The sequence below is a fragment of the Notamacropus eugenii genome, chromosome 4, assembly GCF_028372415.1.
Source record: "Notamacropus eugenii isolate mMacEug1 chromosome 4, mMacEug1.pri_v2, whole genome shotgun sequence".
NCBI classification, from domain to species: Eukaryota; Metazoa; Chordata; class Mammalia; order Diprotodontia; family Macropodidae; genus Notamacropus; species Notamacropus eugenii.
This window is the reverse complement of record NC_092875.1, coordinates 341,241,740-341,261,311: the sequence shown is the minus strand read 5'-3', so window position 1 is coordinate 341,261,311 and position 19,572 is coordinate 341,241,740. Positions and strand designations below refer to the sequence as shown.

The window sequence follows — 19,572 nt, the reverse complement described above, 5'->3', positions numbered from 1 at the left end:
CTACCTTCCATCCTTTATGCTTGGAATGCACTCCATCCTTACCCTCTTCCTTTAGACTCTCTGATTTCCTATAAGATGCAGATGAAGCACCACCTTCTTCACAGAACATTTCCTGATCCATGTTGCTTCTAATGTCCTATCTCCCAAAACTATCTGGTGTCTATTTTGCATATATTCTGCATATGCTTATACCATTGATTGCCACATTAGAATATAAGCTTTGTGAGAGCAGATATGGTTTCATTTTTGCCTCTTTTTCCCACTGCTTAGCATAGTGTATAGTAAGTACTTAGTAAGCAGTTGTTGATTGATTGACTCTATGGACCTGTGTCTATGGATCTACTGGAACTTTGCCTCCATTGCTTCAGATCATAACCTATTCATGCCCATCTGTCCATCCTGTGGGGCTCTTCTCTTGTATCTTCTGCAGGATCTCCAACAGCCCTGCTGAGGGGACAGGTTTCCTCTAGATCTCTTGGCACTGGAGCATGCAGCCTGTCCATCAGTAACCTCTTACTCTTACTATGGGACTGGTTCAACTTCTCTTTCTTCCATCCTTACTGCACCTCCTGAGTCATACATGTCTCTGAAGACATTCTTTTGCAACACTTTTTCTTTAGCTATTATTTTTCATAAGGTTTTTTTTAAATGATCCTTTTTATTATGAACTTAATCATCAACAAACACAAACATTGCAATATGCATAAAGGAACAAGAAAAAGAATTTTATTAGAAACTGTGAATTTCTATCACATATACTTGTAATGTTTGGAATGCTTCATGGCAGCCCATAAAACAGAGATAAGACATACACGTAGCAATGCAGATAACTATATAAAGTCATATATGATTAGATGCCAAATGAGTGATATAGGCCAAATTTTGCTATAGCTACTTCCTTTTCTGGATGAGAATCAGGATTTCATTTTAATCTATCTAAACAAAAATGAACCTAAATGCATGATATAGCCATAAACTGTGTATAGGGTAGCATAACCAAAGAATGCATGTGCACACACCAAGTTATCTTGAGGCCTGCACTATCTCAGTAATGTCTCCAATCTTTCCCAGAGGAATAACTACTCTTCATTTCCCAGGCTATTGCCACTATGAGTCAGGGAACAAAGGACAGGAAAGAGGGTGATGAGAGAGAACCATCAGTGGGAATCGGGTATAAGGAGAGACCATAGATGTGGCTATTGGCTCCACAGTCCACTAGGTGTGGGTTTGAGTCAAGATCACCCAACTAGGGGAAGCTTGCTTTAAGCAAAGATCTCTGCAAGTACTACAAGGTAAGGGAAAACAATTTCGGAGAATATAACAACCATTTCCACCTATCTTGATTCTCCTTTATTCCTGCTAATCTTTTCTAAATAGCTCCATGAATTCAACTCCTAGAGAAAGCTCATCACCAGGAAACTCATCATGAAGGAGGCTGCATTAACTTTAGTTCTCATACCCAATCAGTACCCTCTGATTGAAGGCCCGGATGGCATAGTAGAAACCTCCTGCCCAAACCACCATTTAGAAAGATTCAGAGGGCACAACCATTTCCCAGTAGCTTCCTGCCTTGGTTTTAACTCCACCATCACCATGCTCCTGCATTGGGTATTTTTCTGCCTGCCCCCCCATGCCTAATTTTCCAGTTTCCTTCAGTGTGGTGTCTTCCCTCATTAAATTACAAGTTCCTCGAGGGTAGGGATTATTGAACAATGTCTGGCACATGGTAGGTACTTAATAAATGTTAAAGAAATGAGTTGTTTATAAACCTGGGAAACTGGAAGAATGGTGATACCATCTATAATATTAAGAGCAGTATGTTTGAGAGAAGATCATGTTCCTTCTAGATATGTTGCATTTCAGCTGCCCCTGGGCTGTCTAAGTAGAGATGTCCAATGGGGAGGTGCTAATGGAAGGTCTGTAGTTAAAGAGAGAGGTGAGGACTACGTATATAGCTATGAGAGTTTTATGTAGAGATGATAATTGTACCCATTGCTTCTGAGAAAGTGTAGAAGAAAAGAGGGTCCCAAATAGAGTATTGAAGGGAAGAAACATGCATAGGGGGTGGGATATAGTTGATAATCCAGCAAAAGAGCCCAAGGAAGAATGGGACAGGTAGGGAGAGAATGAGGAGAGATCAGTGTTATAGGGGTAAGTGTGGACAAAGTATAAATGAGTGGTGGATGTAGTTGTCAAAGGTTACAGAGTTGTTAAAATGACTGAAAACTGAGAAAACATTTTTTTTTAACGTAGTTAAGAGGTCACTCATAACTTTAAAAAATTTTGAACTTAAACACCAAAGAAAATGAACTTTTTTGTCAAAATAGTAGAATATAAAGAGGCTTGTATTTAAAACTACAGATCTCTTTTATGTACAGCTTGCTTTAAAAAAATACATACTAAGTTCAACTTGTAACTTTCAGAGCTCTCCTGCTTGTTACTGTTTCTTTCTGGCGTTCCTTCCATTCTCTGAATTAAAAAAAGATGCCTTAATAACCTTTTCTTCTTCTTCCTGTTTTTTCCTCTTCTTCCTGTTTTCTCCTTCTCTCCTTTTGTTCTTTCCTTTCTTTCTGCTTCCCTTCCCTCCTTTCTTACTTTCGTCGTTCTTCCTTCCCATCCCTATTCCCATTTACTTTTCCATTCCTCCTCCATTGGAAAGAAAAAGAACAAGGCCCTGAAATTAATATGTATCATTAAGCAAAACAAATTGCTATGTTGACTATGTCTGGAAATATTTGCCTTATTCTGCATTTTGAGTCCATCACCATTCTGCCAAGAGGTGGGTAGCCACTTCATCATCAGTTCTCTGGCATCATCATTGGTCATTTAATTGACCAGAGTTCTCATATCTTTCAAGCAGTTTTTCTTTATAATATTGTTATTGAGTAAACTATTCTTGTAGTTCTACTTACTCATTCTGCATCTGTTCATATTGATGAAGGTCTTCTCTTAATAATAACTTTTGATGTAGCAGTCTGGAAATTCATTAAGTGGTAGGATTGGGAGCCAGATGGCAAGGAGTAGAAATTAAATGCTTGGTGAGGAGCAATGGACTTAGCTCCTAGAAAGAGTGAAAGAGAGAATGGATATAGTATGATAGCTTGGGGATATGGCAAGGTCAAATGAAGATTTTTTGAAGGATCTGACTTACTATTTTTGTAGACAGTAGAGAAGGAACCAGTATGTATGGAGAGATTGAAGATAATGGAGGGATTGGTTCTGCTGATGGTAAAGATTGTTTGGACAAACCTCCAGAGGGGATGGGAATAAGGAGTCCAAGTTCTGCAGCTTCCAAGGAAAATAGTCACTTTTCCCTGCAGAGACTAAGTCAGAAATTGAAAGAGTATGTAGAGGATTTTGAAGAGTAAGGCAAAAGACAGAACTCAGGAATGATGGCCTTGATTTTCTCAGTAATTAGGAAGCAAGATCTTCGGAAAGGTGGATATGGGGGATGATGCAGGGATGTGTGGAGAAAGGCAGAGGAAGTTTAGGAACAGCTACCATTCACAGCATGATAGTGACTCAGTTGGAGAAGAATCAAAAGATTACTGTGTAGCAAAGGCTCAGTTAAGATTAGATAACATGAATTTTTATTTCCTTGATGCAGTTTATCAATGACACAATAGATAATTCTCAATGTACCTTCTCCTCACAAAGTATATTTCCTGAAAACAGCAAAACAAAACCTTCTAGGAGTGTGATTGGGATTGATAAGACATGTTCTGTTCCACTTTTGTAGTTTAACAGTTGTTAACAGAAAAGAAGGATGTGTGCCTTGAGCTCTGATAGTGAGCTAGGATTTGTGTTTTGTTGCTTTTTCACATGTTCTTTATTTACATTGTTGTTCTTGTCGTCCAGTCGTTTTCAATGGTATCCAACTCTTTGTGACTTCATTTGAGACTTTCTTGAAAAAGGTACTATAGTGGTTTGCCATTTCCTTCCCCAGCTCATTTTACAGATGAGGAAACTGAGACAAACAGAATTAAGTGACTTGCCCAGGGTCACACAGCTAGTAAGCATCTGAGGCCAGATTTGAACTCAAGAAGATGAGTTTTCATGACTCCAGGCCCTGTAGTACCCCCTAACTGCCTTATATTGTTGTAGTAGTATATAGACTTCTACTTTCCCACCTATACAACATTTTCATGAGGAGAGGCAGAATGATAACGGATTGAAGGAAAGCCTTGGATTCAGGAAAACCTGTGTTCAGGTGTTGCCTATGCAAACTCTAGATGTAGGACTTACCCTCTCAGTAGCCTAGATAATTCTCTAAGAATAGAAGTTACACAGGAGTGACTGAACTGCACAATGAAATCACAAGTCTAGACCACTACCCTCTACCCCCCACCCCAGACCACCAATATGCACATGCTGAGGAGTCCTTGATATTATTAGTCACTGGACCCAGATGGCTCTGGAGGAGAAGTGAAGCTGGTGACCTGGATAGCCCTCCCTCACTCAAAACAAAGTCAAGTGCAAGTTATATCATCATTTCTCTGATGTCATGGTCTTCTTCTTCAGACAGACAGAATGAAATAGACAGGCTTTTGCAGGTAATATTCCACATAATTTGCTACCTCTTTGCAATAACATAATTGACTGAAAGGTATGGGGAATACAAGATCCCAGTGTGCTTGAGATCTGGGAAAGACTTTAACTTAAAAAGGCTAAGGTCTCCCACTGCATCCAGGGCCATCACTAATCATCCTGATCTGTATCTTGCCACTGGACCCAGTTGGCTCTGGAGAAGAAAGTGAGGCTGGTGACTTTGCACAGCCCTACCTCAGTTAAACCCAATTCACTTGCAAGTTATGACATTACCTTCCTGATGTCATGGTCCTTTTCAAGAACAAAGAATGAACAATAACAACAATTATAAAAAGCAAGTTTGATTTGTTAGAGCAAAATGCCACCTCAGGGCTCTTTTCCAGCTAGGTGTCTTGTTGAAGATAAAGGATGTGAAGAACGCCAGTTTTCCAGACTGTCATAATATATAGTTTGATGGACAAACTCTAGAACTTCTCTGTCAGTACCTGTATCATCTGGACTAGACTCAGTAACCCCAAATTTCTCTCTGAAGTAAAAGCCCATATTCTAAAATCTTTTGAAAATAAATCCTACTTTTATTCTGAGCTTAACAAACATCAAAGTAAATAGGCATTTCCACATAAAGAACAAAAAAGCATTGCACATTAGAAGATCTATATTACATACAACTTGCTTTTCTTTTTAAATAAATAATAAGTTCAACAGGTAGCTTTTAAAGCCACCTACCTAGTCTCTGGTTCTTTTTGGAAAGGCCCATTTTTAATACTATTTAATACTATCTTCTGTTGATAATGAATGACATCACTTAACCCTGTTTATCTCAGTTTCCTCATTTGTAAAATAAGCTGGAGAAGGAAATGGCAAACCACTTTAGTATCTTCACCAAGAAAATGCCAAATGGGGTCACAAAGAGTTGGACATGACTGAAAGCAGCTGAACAACAACCCAAGTGGAAAGGTGCGTGGTGAGCATGAGTAGACTTCAACATATTACAAATGAGGAATTATGCAGGGGAAGTAGTGTGAAGGATGCCCTCAAAGAAGTGAAAAGAAAGATTTGCTGGTCACATGGTGAGAATTAGAGTTGATGGATTTGTGACCACTATTAGTACTCTGTGAATACTGTTGGTATTCCTACATTGTCAATAGGGAAATTGCCTCCACTCTCAGCAGATTTGGTGTGGTCCCAGTGGAGAATTCATTGGAAGACCTGGATGAAAGTCATAGGCAGACATATGTGAATTGCACTCTGTCCCATTGGAGACAATATGCACATCACTGAGGTCAAAGATGCATCAGAGAATTGGAATAATTGCTTGTTATTCTTTTTTTTACTCCATTTTCTTTACATCACTTTGTATAAGTTTCCTAATGTTTTTTGAATTCTTTGTTTTTGTCTTAATGTCCAGCCTAGTTAGATCCAATCATATACTTCAACCATAATTTGTTCAACCATTCCCATCATGATGCATATTAATCAATGAATAAGCACATATTAAGTGCTTATTGTATTGTAGACACTGTCTTAAGCATTCAGAGTATAATGAAAAAAAGCAAAAAAAAAATGATCCTTCTTTCAAGGTTTCAAGCTTTTTGTTATCACAAACAATGCTACTATGAATCTTTTTGTATACATGGGTAGTTCCTTCCTATTACTTATCTCCTTGGGATAGAGATCCAATAGTCAGACCTGGGTTATGAGATTAGACAGTTTAGTCAGTTTTTATGCATAATTTCAACTTGAGAGAGCACGAGTTTGTAGTGGACATAGTCAGAATGGTTGTGAGACTTCCTCCCAGTCTGGGGGTGAGGAACCTGTGGCTTTGAGGCCACATTTGACATCCTAGGTTCTTGGGTGTGGCCTTTTGACTCAGTCCAAGTTTTATAGAAAAAATTCTTTTATTAAGGGGATTTGTTCTGTGTGGATTCAAAGGGTCACACTTGAGGACCTAGAGGGCCACATGTGGCCCTGCTTTAGTCAGTGGCATTTAGGAGTCTAGGAGTAAGGACAGGGAAAGTAGATGGGTAGAATGACCCAAGCACTGAGGATCAGCCTGGTGTGAGAAGCCAAAGGACAAAGTGGGAAGTGATTAAAGGGTAGAAAGCAGTGTATTAGTTAAACTGGTCAACTATTGTGTAAAGGCTATCAAGGAAGAAAAGTGAAACCAGAGCAGAAATCATAGAAAGGGAGGGGTGGAAGGACCAGAGATTGTGATGAGGACAAAGGATAGATTTAGGGAGAAGCTCGAGGTAAAGGGAGTGATGAAATGACAGGTGATTAAGATTTTTAAAAAATCTACAACGTCTGACAAGCAACCATAAATCTCTCTTTGAAGATGTCAGATGAAGAAGAACTCATTATATCCCAACTCAGCCCATTCATCTCTTCCTATCTTCATTAGGAGCAAGTTGCTTCTTCTGCAAGACTTTGTTCCTCCCAAGTGATGTCACTGTTACCACTTGCCTTTGCTATCTTCTGGTCATTTGTGTTGCTTATCCTAATACTGAACCATACCACCATAAACTTATAGTATCGATCTTAAATGACTTCCATCTGTCCTTCTAAAATCTGTTGTCTATTTCATACCCTTGAAGCCTAGTTGGATTTTGAGGCTTGGTTCCCTCTAAGCTAAATTTGATGCTGGCAAAATTCTGCTTTAACTGGTAAGTCAAGTTCCCCAAGGTTCAGGCTGAATAAAAGCTGGATGATTTTGAGTTTGTCAATATTGTAGACTCTCATAAAAGGTAAATATTAATTATTGAAAACTAATGATTTAGATTTATGTAATATTCATAGAATGTGTCTAATACATGGAAAAAAGAAGTAACTTCTTCTGGTTGGCTATGTTATAGCTTTACCTTTAACAAAAGAATAATTTAAAATATAAAGATTACCTGAGGATAGCAAAACTATTGGAACACTAGAAAATAATAGAGAAGACCTGAGGGTTGGTATCTAGGAATATTTTGACCATCTTCCTGTCTGCTAATATTACTTCTAGCTGAGGACAAGGGTATTATTCAGACTACAAAATGTTATTAGAGAAGAGAATTCATAAGAAATTTGATCCATCTCAGCTCCTTTTAAAACATAAAATATTAATATTTAATGCTATTTGCACCCAGGATTCTTTTAAATATTCAATATTAAGGAGGTCTCTCAGGAAATTGTAGCCTAGTGTTATCCTTGCAGAAATATGTTCTTATGATGATGGTGATAAAGAAAAATTTATAGCCCTTGAGTAAGTTCTTTCCAAAATAAACTAGCTCAGATTCTTGACATAAAAATAACAATAGCTTGCATTTATATGGTGGTTTAAGTTCTGCAGAAAGCTTTTACCGTATAAAATAATAGTTTATTTTTATAAGGCACTTTAAGATTTGCAAAAGGCTTTGCATACATGATCTTATGTACATATCTATTATATACTTATATACATGATCATATTTGATCTTCACAACAACTCTGTAATATAAGTGCTTTTATTCTAGATAAAGAAATTGAGGTAGAAAGAGATTAAGTGACTTGGTCAAGGTCATTATCTAGTAAGTTCCTGGGCCAGATTTTGAGCCAACACATTATCTACCACTATCTACCACTACATTACCAATCTGGCTATGACAAACACTACATTTCAATCAATTAGGAAGCATTTATCAAACATCTATTGTGTTCCAGGTATTGTGCTAGGTGTTGAGGATACAGACACTAAAAAAATCAGTTCCTGCCCTGAAGGAGTTTATATTCAATTGTGGGAAAAACATGAATCCATCTAAGTAAATACATTTGCAATACAAGGGAATTTTGATATGGGGAAACCACTAGTGTCTGGGGAGGGAAATTAGGCTATCATAGTATAGATAAAGGAAGAATGAAGAGAAACTGACAGTGAGGTTAATTTGATCCACAGGGCCAGTGATGCAGGAAGAAGAGAGGAAGTTTTTAATGCTGCTGACAAATCAAAGAATCTTCTGAATAACAGGGAAGAAGATTTAGAGGCAGTTAGGAAAGTGATTTGGGAAAGTGAAATTCACCAACTTTCTCCCAAACCAGTTCCTTCTTGCAATATCATCCTCACCTTTTTTGTCAGGAGCCTCATTCTAATCATGTAGCATTGACTCTTGAGAGTTATCTTTGACTTCTCCATCATAATTATATATAGATCTAGGCAGTCAGCAGGTTACCTTTTTCTCCTAATGTTTACTTGGTCTTGGATCTTTTTGGGAAGTAGAACATACTTTATGGAAGTGGTTTTTTACAAATTCTTCCAACATCTTATCTAAAAGAGTCTTGAAAATTAACAAAATAGAATTTGTTCTTAATGAAGTGGTACATTAAAACAATCTTGAAAATTAGTGCAATTAATTAAATTCTCTTAGGAACTACTTCCATTTATTCATGGATGCCTGAACTTGTTTATTACATCTGGAGGACATATTTGGTTCTGTTGTTACTGTTTTTCCTATTGATTTATCTGTTTATGTTCAAAGTCTTTGAGTTTTCTTCCTGAAATTCTTGGTAATTTCATTCCTTCCTCCCTCCCCCAGTTATTTCCCATGTTGTTCACTTTCTGACTCCTTTCTTATTGTGGTTTTCTTGGGGACTAGATCTCAAAGCATCTAGTATGCTAGGTAATACTCAGTTCACCAGCCTAGGCCTCTGTTATAAGTGACTTTTGAATAGTCACAACTGGGTCCAGCTGGATGCCATGCTCTTTCCTTCAGTCTTGGTGCAGCACCGTATGGTACACACACACACACACACACACACACACACACACACGCGCACGCACACACACACACACACACACACACACATGCACACACACACTTCTGCTCCCACCAGCTCAGAGCTTTGCAGTTCTGGTTATAGGGTTATGGTCCCTTGCAGGTTTTGACACCATAATTTCTATTTTGGAGAGGTTGTAGGGATCAGAGGAAATGTCTAGTTCTCCAAGTGTTTCTCACATCATCTATGTATATTTAAATTCATTTCAATACATAAAATATATTCTTAGTTGTTCCCTCTAAGTTTCCATCAAAATTCTTTTTTTTGCTGTCCATTCTCATAACTGATAAAAAATTCTGACTAGATTTTTTCTCATTTTATCCATTTTAAGTCTCACCTTTCTCCCCCAAGTCAGAGTGTAACCATTGTGCTCAATTCACTAGGAACTTGTAGCATTTTGATCTTCACAGAATGGCTTTCATTTCTGGAATAACATAGCAATTCAAGCACAGAAAACTTCATAGGATGAGAAAGAAAAAAAAAATTGAACTGTGGTAGATGTGGGAGGACCAGGGGATGAGGTTAGGTGTGCAGAAGTAAAAAATCAGGAAGTCTACAAACTGAAAGGGAAAAAGAAAGGAAAAAATACTGTCCACATAGATTTATCAAGCCTGCTACCAGGGAGAGGAGCAAGCAAAGCATGAGTATGACAGAAGAGAGGACTAGAAATTTACAATAGACAATATCCAAAGACAAGAGACAGAAGTTAAACTTATGGCTTTAACGTATCGATATAGAAATGTGCAATCTATAAGTAATACAAGGCAACCTATTGATCCTAATTTAAAAAAAATCAAACTTGACCTTAAAATTTGCTGAAATTCTTTGAAATGGAACTGGAAGGATATGCCTTATTCAAAAGGAAGAGAATAGATAAAAAAGACTAGTGGAATAGCAGGGTTGGTTTAAGAGATGTAAAGAAATTGTGGCTCAGTAGAAGAGTGGACAGAGGTGGACAGAGAAGACTTGGTTTCAAATCTTGTCTCTTCCATTTACTACTACCTGAATGATTTTGGGCAAAGTCACTTAGCCTCTCCCAGCCCATGTTTCCCTCACCATAAAATGAGAGAGTTGGATTAGATAAATTCTAAATCTATGATCCTATGATTCTAAGATCAGGCAGGACAGGATGGAATACATTTGGATAAGGATCAACAGAGTGAGAAACAATAGTGATGACACAGGGCTCTACTCCAAGACAGAAAGAAGAGTTATAAATGGTGGCTTCTTTGGCCGGAGCTGCAGAGAAGGATTTCTGTTCAGATTTAGGCTTGACAAAGTGAGCTGTAAAATCCCTTCTAATTCTGCAATTCTGTGATCGGAGGACTGTTAAGAAGGGGTGCCACATAATGAGGTGCTTCTAGTAATGAAGTAGTGAACCTTCCCTTACACTAAATTTTACTTTTTACCAAGTAGGGTTATAGAAAAATTTCAGTAGACACACACACATACACACACACACACACACACACACACATACACACACACACACACACACACACACACACACAAACTATTTTACCTGTATCAAATTTCTTGCCTTCTCAAATAGGAAGTAGGGTGGGGAGGGAGGAAGGAAGAAAATTTGGAACTTAAAGTTTTAAAAACATATTAAAAATTATTTTTACATGAACTGGTAAAAATAGAAGACTAATTTTAAAAACTGAAAAAAATTATTTTATTCTGAACTTATGAAATAAAGCAAGCATTTCTATAACAGTAGACTAGAAAAAAGATAATTGCGCATGAAACTATATATCTATTATGTACTACTTGCAGTTCTTTTAAAACATATAGTAAAGTTAGCATGTGACTTTTTTCTTCTGCCCCTGCCCACCCCAGAAATGGCTACCATTAGACACAAATATGTATGTGTGTGTATTCATCCTTCATTGCCGAAGAAGACCATGCCATCAGAGAGAAATAATGACATGACTTGCACTTGACTTTGTACTGAGTGAGGGAGGGCTGAGTAGGTCACCAGCCTCACTTCTCCTCCAGAGCCATCTGAATCCAGTGACTGGAGATGATCCAAGACGAGGCAGTTGGGGTTAAGTGACTTGCCACAGCTAGTGAGTGTCAAGTGTCTGAGGTAAGATGTGAACTCAGATCCTCCTGACTCTTGCACTGGTGCTCCGCTGCACCACTTTGCTGCCCCTAGAAGGAAGAGTAGGGCAAGAGGGAAGGATAATAATCTCAATTTTAGAACTAATGAGTTCAAAGTTCAGCGACACACCCAGGTAGAAATGTCATACAAACAGCTATTGATGTGGTTCTGGAGAAAATATACCTGGGAGACACTTGCATAAAAGTGGGAGTTGAAGCCATGGAGGTGAATGAAATATGCAAAGTGACAGTAATAAAGTAACAGCTACTAATTCTAGCTATATGTAATCAATTTTTAGGCTTAGAGTGACCTAATACCTACATCTTCCAGATTATTGCTTTCAAACCAAAGCATGCTAAAATCCACCTTTTACAAGGACTATACAATCTCTCTTGGTCCATTCATTGTTCAGCACATTCACTCAGAGCATTCATTCCTCCTACTCTTTAAATTAAACATATTATGGTGCTATGTAAATCCATTTCTCAATAAAGACAAAAACAGATTAAAAGCTTTTAAGAGGGCCCTTGGATTCCCCTGCAAACTATACTCATACTGGGTCATAGTTTCAGTCTGTGTTAAAAAACACAAATATGTATATATGTAAAATCATTCTATACATACTTCAGTTTATCAGTTCTTTCTCTGGATGCAGATAGCATCTTCTTCCACAGATCCTTTGTAATTAATTTGGGTATTTATAATAGTCAAAATGACTTATTTGCTCAAAGTTGTTCTTAAAACAGTATTGCTGTTATACATTGTTCTTTTGATTCTGCCCATTTTGTTCATCATTATTTTGTGCAAGTCTATCCATGTTTTTCTAAGATCATCGAGCTCATCATTTCTTATGGCACAGTAGTATTCCATCATGATTATATACCACAATTTCTTTAGCCATTCCTCATATGGGCATCCCTGAAATTTCCAGTTCTTTGCCACCACAAAGAAAACTGCTATAAGTATTTTAGAAGACATAGGTTCTTTTCCTTTTTCCCTTATCATCTTTGGAAATAGACCTAGTAGTGATATTGTTGGGTCAAAGGGCATAGACAGTTTGATAATTCTTTGGACTTAATTCCAAATTGCTCTCCAAAATGATTGTTATTAAAGATTCTAATGTACTTTCTTTGAAGTTTATTATTGTTAATAAGAATAATATTCAAACAAATCTTTTTTTTCTTGTTTTCTAGGTTAACTTTGGGGTATACCTGATGCATGAGCCTTCAGACTCATCTGCGACATGTTTCCTCTCAGTGGGATCACAGTTGCTTCCAGTGTTAAAAGATACAGAAAACAACTCTTTACCAAGTTATTGAGGAGCAGACCGACTTTAGGATGATAATATTCAGGGCAGCATTTTCAGGCACAAATTAAGTCTTTCCCAACTGACTCCATGATCTTTGTTACAATTTGCAAATCATCCACAAAAACATACTGTCAACTCAGTTCTTCAAGAAGTGCTTTTAAAAGGAAAATGGGATATTCTGCTCCTACGAAGAGTAGGAACTTGAGGGAGTGTTTTCCCTTTTCCTCTCCTGAATGATATCCCAATGATATCCAGAATAGATTCATACTAGTAGAGTAGAGGAATGAGATGGAGAAAAGAATTAGGCTAAATATCCCATATAATTAAAGATTATTCAAAACAGTCACTTGTTCAAATGCAAATATGTATTTCACTATAGATTATCTCGAAACAAGAAGTTTATTAAAATATGTGGGGAGTTTTAATTTATATTTCTGTTGATATCATGCCATTTTTGCATATTGTTACTTTCATGCTTTATGTAGAATTTGGGGGTTCTTTTTTTTTTTTTTTTACCACTATCTCTTTGCTGTCAAGGGGAGTGGTAAGTGCCTACCTGGGCTGAGAGGATTGGAAGATTGCATCTACCCTCCTGCTCTATTCTCCACTGCAGGCAAAAGTGTGTCTACTTGTACCAGGGGATGATCAACAGCCAAATTCTTAGCTTTACAGCAACAAGCAGAGAAGACCAACTCAGAACATCATGTTTTTGTTTAGTCCCCCCAGTGGAGCCATTAAGCAAATCAAAGAAAGACTCTTTTATTACTTCCCTTATTCTTTGCCATATTCCAAACCTATGTCACATTCCTGTTATGTCTGTGTACCTGCCATAGTTGCACAGAGGGCTGTAGGTCCTGCACAAAGGGAGTAGAACCATTTTTCTCTCCTGCACGTTGACATATAGACTGAATCTACTGACCACAGAGAATATTGGAATTGAAGGGGACCTTGGATAGTCATCTGGTCCAAAATCTTCTCTAGTTTAGTCAATCCCCTCTACACCACTCTTGGCAGATGGCTATAAATACTAATGCTTTGCAAGGAGAGAAGCTTGTTACTTTATTGGACAGGTCTAAGATTTAGAAAATTCTTATGCTAAGTTGGAATGTCTTCCTATAATTCCTTCCCATTAGCCTTAGTCCTCATTTCCTAAGGAACACAGCCCAAGGCAAATTCTTCTTTGACTTATATTGATCAGAGATGAACACAACTTAGTTACTCTAACCTTTCTTATCTTTCAGATTATTCTATACCTAGTAGATAAATAGTCCAAAAACTATTTTCATCATGTTACTCCCCTCCTCAAGAACCAGCAATGATTTCCTATTGCCTATCATGCCAAGCACACACTTTACTTTTTTGGTCTTAAAGACTTTTCATAGCCAGATTCAATTTATTGCCTTTTGTAAATTGCAATTAAATATTTAGCAGACAAAATTATATTCAAATCTTGGCAATAAAGAGCCTTCTCTTCTAAGATTGTCTTTCAGTCTTCAGTTGTTTTCCACCTTTGGAATAGAAGCTCCTTGGGGGTAGGGACTATGGCTTTAAAAAAATATCTTCAGTGTTAAACATAGTACCTGGAATAATAAATATTTATTGATTGATTCTATTGCAATTAATATGGATATATCTGCATTAGATAACTGGCTTGGTCTACTGAGACCAAAGTGATGGATTTAATTATTAGCCTATTAGCTTTACACAGAGGAAAACTGTTCCTTATTTATGTAATATATTCTTTTCTTTGACCAGCTTTTTCACAAATATCTGCTCTAAGTTGGTACAAGGGAGACTAAGTGATAAGGGCCTATCCTACAAAAAGGGGCCAGCATTTTTACACATTAAGAATAACACATTTGTATTTTCCCCCACATCTGTTAGAACACTTCAATAGCCACTTTTTTCTTACTGTGCTTTTTAAAAGCTTATATTTAAAAATCTTGATGCAATGTTACATTATAGAAGATACTGTTTTCCCAAAATGTCCACATTTGCCTGCAGTGCAAGCTTTTCCTTGTTCTTCTCAAGAGGGTTTAAGATTAATTTTTTTTATCTCGGTTTATTTTGTAAAATAGACTCAAAAATAATAGTAACAGCACACAACTGTGATCTCTATAGCCTACAAAGTGGTTCTCTCACAGTGATGCCATGGGTAGATAACGTAAACATTATCATTTCCATTTTACAGATGAGGAAACTGAGGTACAGAAAAGTTGAGCATCACTCTCAATCATGCTGCCTGTAAGGGCTGGAGATATGATTCAAACCCAGGTCTCCTGGCTTGGAAGTTGAAGACTCTTACCCAAATTCCTATTTCAAGAAGACTTCCCAACCTATTCTCAGTTCACATGTTAATACTTTTGATGGTAAGATTTCCTAGGGAGAACTTCACAATAGGAAAGCCTAAGTAAATACTACTACAAATTACATCCAGCATCATCTGTAAAACCAAAATTTTAATACACGGAGCATCATTTTTCATACATGATGAGCTGATTTTTGCCATTTAAATCCTTAGTGCTGAGGCCCATGCCTGGTTATTGACCGGAGAATGTCAGTGAGGGTGGAGAATTAGAGTATATCAATCAGCATGTACACATAGTTTCTGTGGATAGATTATACAAACAATTTTTCTTTGTAGATTATAAAAGCAAGAGATCTTAGATATGCAAATTGATGAGAGAGGGACTAAAACTTGTCCAATGACCCAACATCTGGATTAGGAAGTCATTTGTCCCTGTAATTCAGAACAAGGAAAGATGTCCAATAGCCATTACTCCTAAAGTATGTTATAGAATCACACAATCTTACAGCTAAAAAAGCAAAAGAAAATCTAAAAAGCTGCCTAGCTATATCTGAAAAAAATCCTCATCACAGCATTCACAAGGAGTCTTCTAGCCTTTGCTTTAAGACTTTTAATGAGAGGGACCCACTGCCTCCCAAGGGAGCCAATTCTAGTTTTTGAGTCTATGATCTTTAAGAAGTTCTTTCTGGCATCAAGCCTAAATTTGCCTTTACAGTTCTTACTCACTCCTTCTAGTTCATTCCTCTGGTATTAAGCAGAGTAAGTCACCTCAGTCCCTTGCTCTTGCCCTCCCACCTTCTCCCTATTGCCCCACTAATATTTCTTCCTTTGCTCCAGTCTTTGATGAAGAGGTGACCCTTCTCCTTGGCAATTCCAGCCTCTCTCCCTGTACTTCATGAGTCCTCCAGCAGTTTGCTCCCTCAACCATCTTCTCTCTCATTCTAGTATTCAATCTCTGCCCATCTACGACTTCCTTTCCTACTGCCTACAAACATGCTCAGTGTCCCTCCATCCTTAATAAACTCTCACTTGATCCCACCATCCACGTAAGCTGTCATATGGTATCACTCCTCCATTTCTTGGCCAAGCTCCTTAAAAAACCTCCCTGCGTGGTTTTCAGTCAGTCAGTCAGCCAGTTCCTGGTCTCCTAAGAGTCTCAGTTCAACTTCTACCTTCTAAAGAAATTCTTTCCAAATCCTTCTTAATTCTAGAACCTTCCCTCTTTTGGTTATTTCCAGTTTATCCTGTATTTAATATGGCTTGTTTGTATGTTGTTATCTGCATGTTGTCTCCCCAGTTAGGTGATTAATTCCTCAGGAGCAGGCATTGTCTTTTTTCCTTTCTTTGCATCCCCAGCACTTTACTCAGTGGGTGGTACACAGTAGGTGCTTAATAAATATTTATTAACTGACTCTGCAGACTCTTTGAAGACAGAGCCCGTCTTTACTTTTTTGTACTATATCTCCAGTGAGTAACAATGTGCTTGGCATAGAGTAAGCACTTAGGAAATGCTTATTCATTCCTTTATTCAATCAATCGCGGTTCCTTGTGTCAGGTACCATATGAGGCACTGGGAATACAAACCCCAATATTCCACAGTCTCTGACTTCAAGGAGCTTGTATTCTGTTGGGAAGAGACAACTTATACAGGTATAAGGAAGAGTGGGGATTGATTGAGCCAATTAGTTATCAAGATCAATAAAAATTAAGGTAAATAATAAAATACTTTAGCTCTGATACCTTTACCAAGTGAGATTTTTTGAATTTTGAATTTATTGAATCAATCAAAGGTATTTCAGCTAGGTGAACAACTTCTTCAAAATGACACGTTAGTATTGACTGAGGAGACCCCATCACACTCTGTAGGTTTACTACAAAATAGTTCAGAACGTAAAGCATCCTAGTGTCTGGACTGCGGTGGGAGGGAAACACTATCTTTCTTTACAGAAGGTAGAGACTAGACTCTCTGCACTTTGCATTTGCTTTGCCTGGTTCCAGCTCCATTGTCCTGCCCTCCCCCCAACTTTCTTTCCTCCTTCTATGTATTGTCTCCCTCTTCAGACTGTAAGTTTGTTTAGGGCAAGGATTGTCATTCTTTTTATAAACTGTATTCCCAGCACTTATCACAGTGCCCCTCATGTCACAGGTGCTTAATAAGTGCTTATTCGATTAAATTAAAACAGCCCTAGCCAAGTCCTAGAGAGGGAATCATTTCAATGGGGAGGGGTAAGAGAATAGAACTTTGCCTCCTCCCCACCTCCTTGACCAGAGGACAATCTCATGAACTTCGTTGACAACCTAGAAGTGTTTCTTAGAACAATAGTGATGAACAGTAGTGTCTGCATTTGGAGCCAGGGACAAACTAGACACGCTGAGGAAATAAAACTTCAGTATCCTTATAAGGACTCAAGCAGAAAAGCTCCACTATGTCTAAAGCATGAGGGACAAGGGAACAAAAGGAACTTTTACTAAAAGGATTTGCCAGAACTGTGAGTTACCCCTTTAGCAGAGAGCTCTCTAAGTTTGAGGTCATTCTCCCTAGAGAGTGAGGTGGTCTTAAAAAAAGGGAGTTCTTGGTTTCAGAATTTTTGTAATTTGGGTTAAACTTTTTATTCTCAACAAATAAAAAATGGGCATGTCAACATGCATAAATTACAGAGGAAGAAGATTGTATATGAAACTTCAGATCTCTATCCTGTATAGCTTATTTTTCTTTTAATATAATAAATTTTAATAATTAAATAAATTTAATATAATAAATTCAATGTGCAACTGTCAAAACTATCCTATTGTCTGTGATTCTTTCTGGCCTTATTTCTGTTCTCTTTAATACATTAAAAAAGATGCTTTAATGAGTCTTTTTTATTTCCCTTATCCTATTCCCATCCTCCTCTCTGATCCTCCTATTAGAAAAAAGAAAACAGAAAGCAAAACCCAAGTGAAGCACATCTTTCCACTGGCTACATCTGCAAATGTGTTTTACCAGGCATCTTAGGTTCATTCACTCTCTGTCAGTAAGTGGGTAGTATATTTTCACATCAGTCCTCTAGAACCATGTTTGGTCATTATGTTGATAAAAATTGTTGTCTTTCAAAATTGTTTTTCTTTATAATACTACTGTATCACTTTTTCTCCTTGGTTCTCCTCACTTCACCCTTTATCAATTCACAAAAGTTTTCCTAGATATACTTTGGTCCTTATATCTTTTCAGTAAATATTCCTTTGTTAAAGTTGAGTTTAATTGGTTATCGATATTGAAGAGATGTCAACCGGTCAGAATGACATTGAGGCAATATTTGGAGAACATTAACTAGTGACTGATATTAAGGAGAACACATTGGATGGTGGCTAAAGAATGATAGTATTAGAAGGCACCTTGATCCCTCAGAGGTCCCCCTTGTATCCTAAAGGGAAGGAGATGTAACTTTACTCTGGGGAACTGCTAGTTTGTAAGTTCTACAAGGGAAAGGATTAAATCTCTTTGAATTTTGTATATCCCTAACACTCAACACAGTGTTTCACATATCGTAGGTACTTGACATTTGTTAAAGTGAAAAGTGATATAAATTATTTTTTAAAAAATTAGCCCCTTCTGGCCTCAGACACTTACTAGTTATGTGACTCTGGGCAAGTCCCAGATTGTCTCCTAAAAAAATTAGTCCCCCTCTCCCAGCTATTAAGACTTTTCCCTATAAATTTACTTCGTGCTTTTTAATATATGTTTATTTAGGTACATATTTCTCCCAAAGGACTGTAAGTTTTTTGAGAGCAGGGTCTATTTCATTTTTGCCTTTGTATTCCCAATGCCTAGCCTAACCTGGTACTTGGTATATAGCAGGTGTTTAAGGAATGCTTGTTTATTGATTGATTAGATGAAGCAATAGATATATAGAGGGTGTAAGGCCCTTCTGACTCTCTCTTGTATTTTCTTAGGTGTTTATCCCATGACTAAGTTTCATCTTTTGCCTTCTGGAAGAAGCTGATAAAAATCAGCAAAGGAGAGAGAGACAGAGACAGAGACAGAGACAGAGAGACAGAGAGAGACAGAGAACAAATAGTAATGCAAACATAGACTCTTGTTCTGTGAATCATATGAATGATGATATTCTGGGGGAAGAGGGTTGCTTGACTATCTAGCAACTCAAAATTCTTTCTGGGATAGGAGAGTTAGCCCCAGGATAGTACCATAAATCTGTAGGTTTGTAAAGGTCTCTTGGGGGAGGTGCAGCTCACTGTAGGAAGGGGGATTTCCTGACTCTTTAGTAAACCCAAGTGATTTCTTCTTTCAAGTGTTCCTTATGCCCAAGATAGTATTATAAGTCTGTAGGGCTGTCTAGGCAACAGTTGAAGTTAGAGTTCAACAAGAGGGTGACTTGCTTAACTTTCTAGCAACCCTAAAACACTTTTCCTTTTGGGTCAGGAAATTGTCAACCCAAGGGCAGTATTATAAGTCTGCAGGGGTAGTATTATAAGACCCTGTGAGAGGTAAGTGCATTGGGAAAGGAAGCAGGG

General features: G+C 37.6%; 1 protein-coding gene across 3 annotated transcripts in view; it reads left to right on the top strand.

The window, feature by feature from the left end:
• Positions 1–17,844, top strand: part of MOCOS (molybdenum cofactor sulfurase) — a 118,809-nt gene extending 100,965 nt beyond the window's left edge. For all 3 annotated transcript variants that reach the window (XR_011966214.1, XM_072605268.1, XM_072605269.1), the window contains one exon: positions 12,637–17,844. Coding sequence is in view for 2 of the 3 variants with exons in the window: in XM_072605268.1 (XP_072461369.1) it covers positions 12,637–12,762 (126 nt within the window). In the remaining variant the exon portion in view is untranslated. The remainder of the gene's footprint in view (positions 1–12,636) is intronic.
• The last annotated feature ends 1,728 nt before the right edge of the window (positions 17,845–19,572 follow it).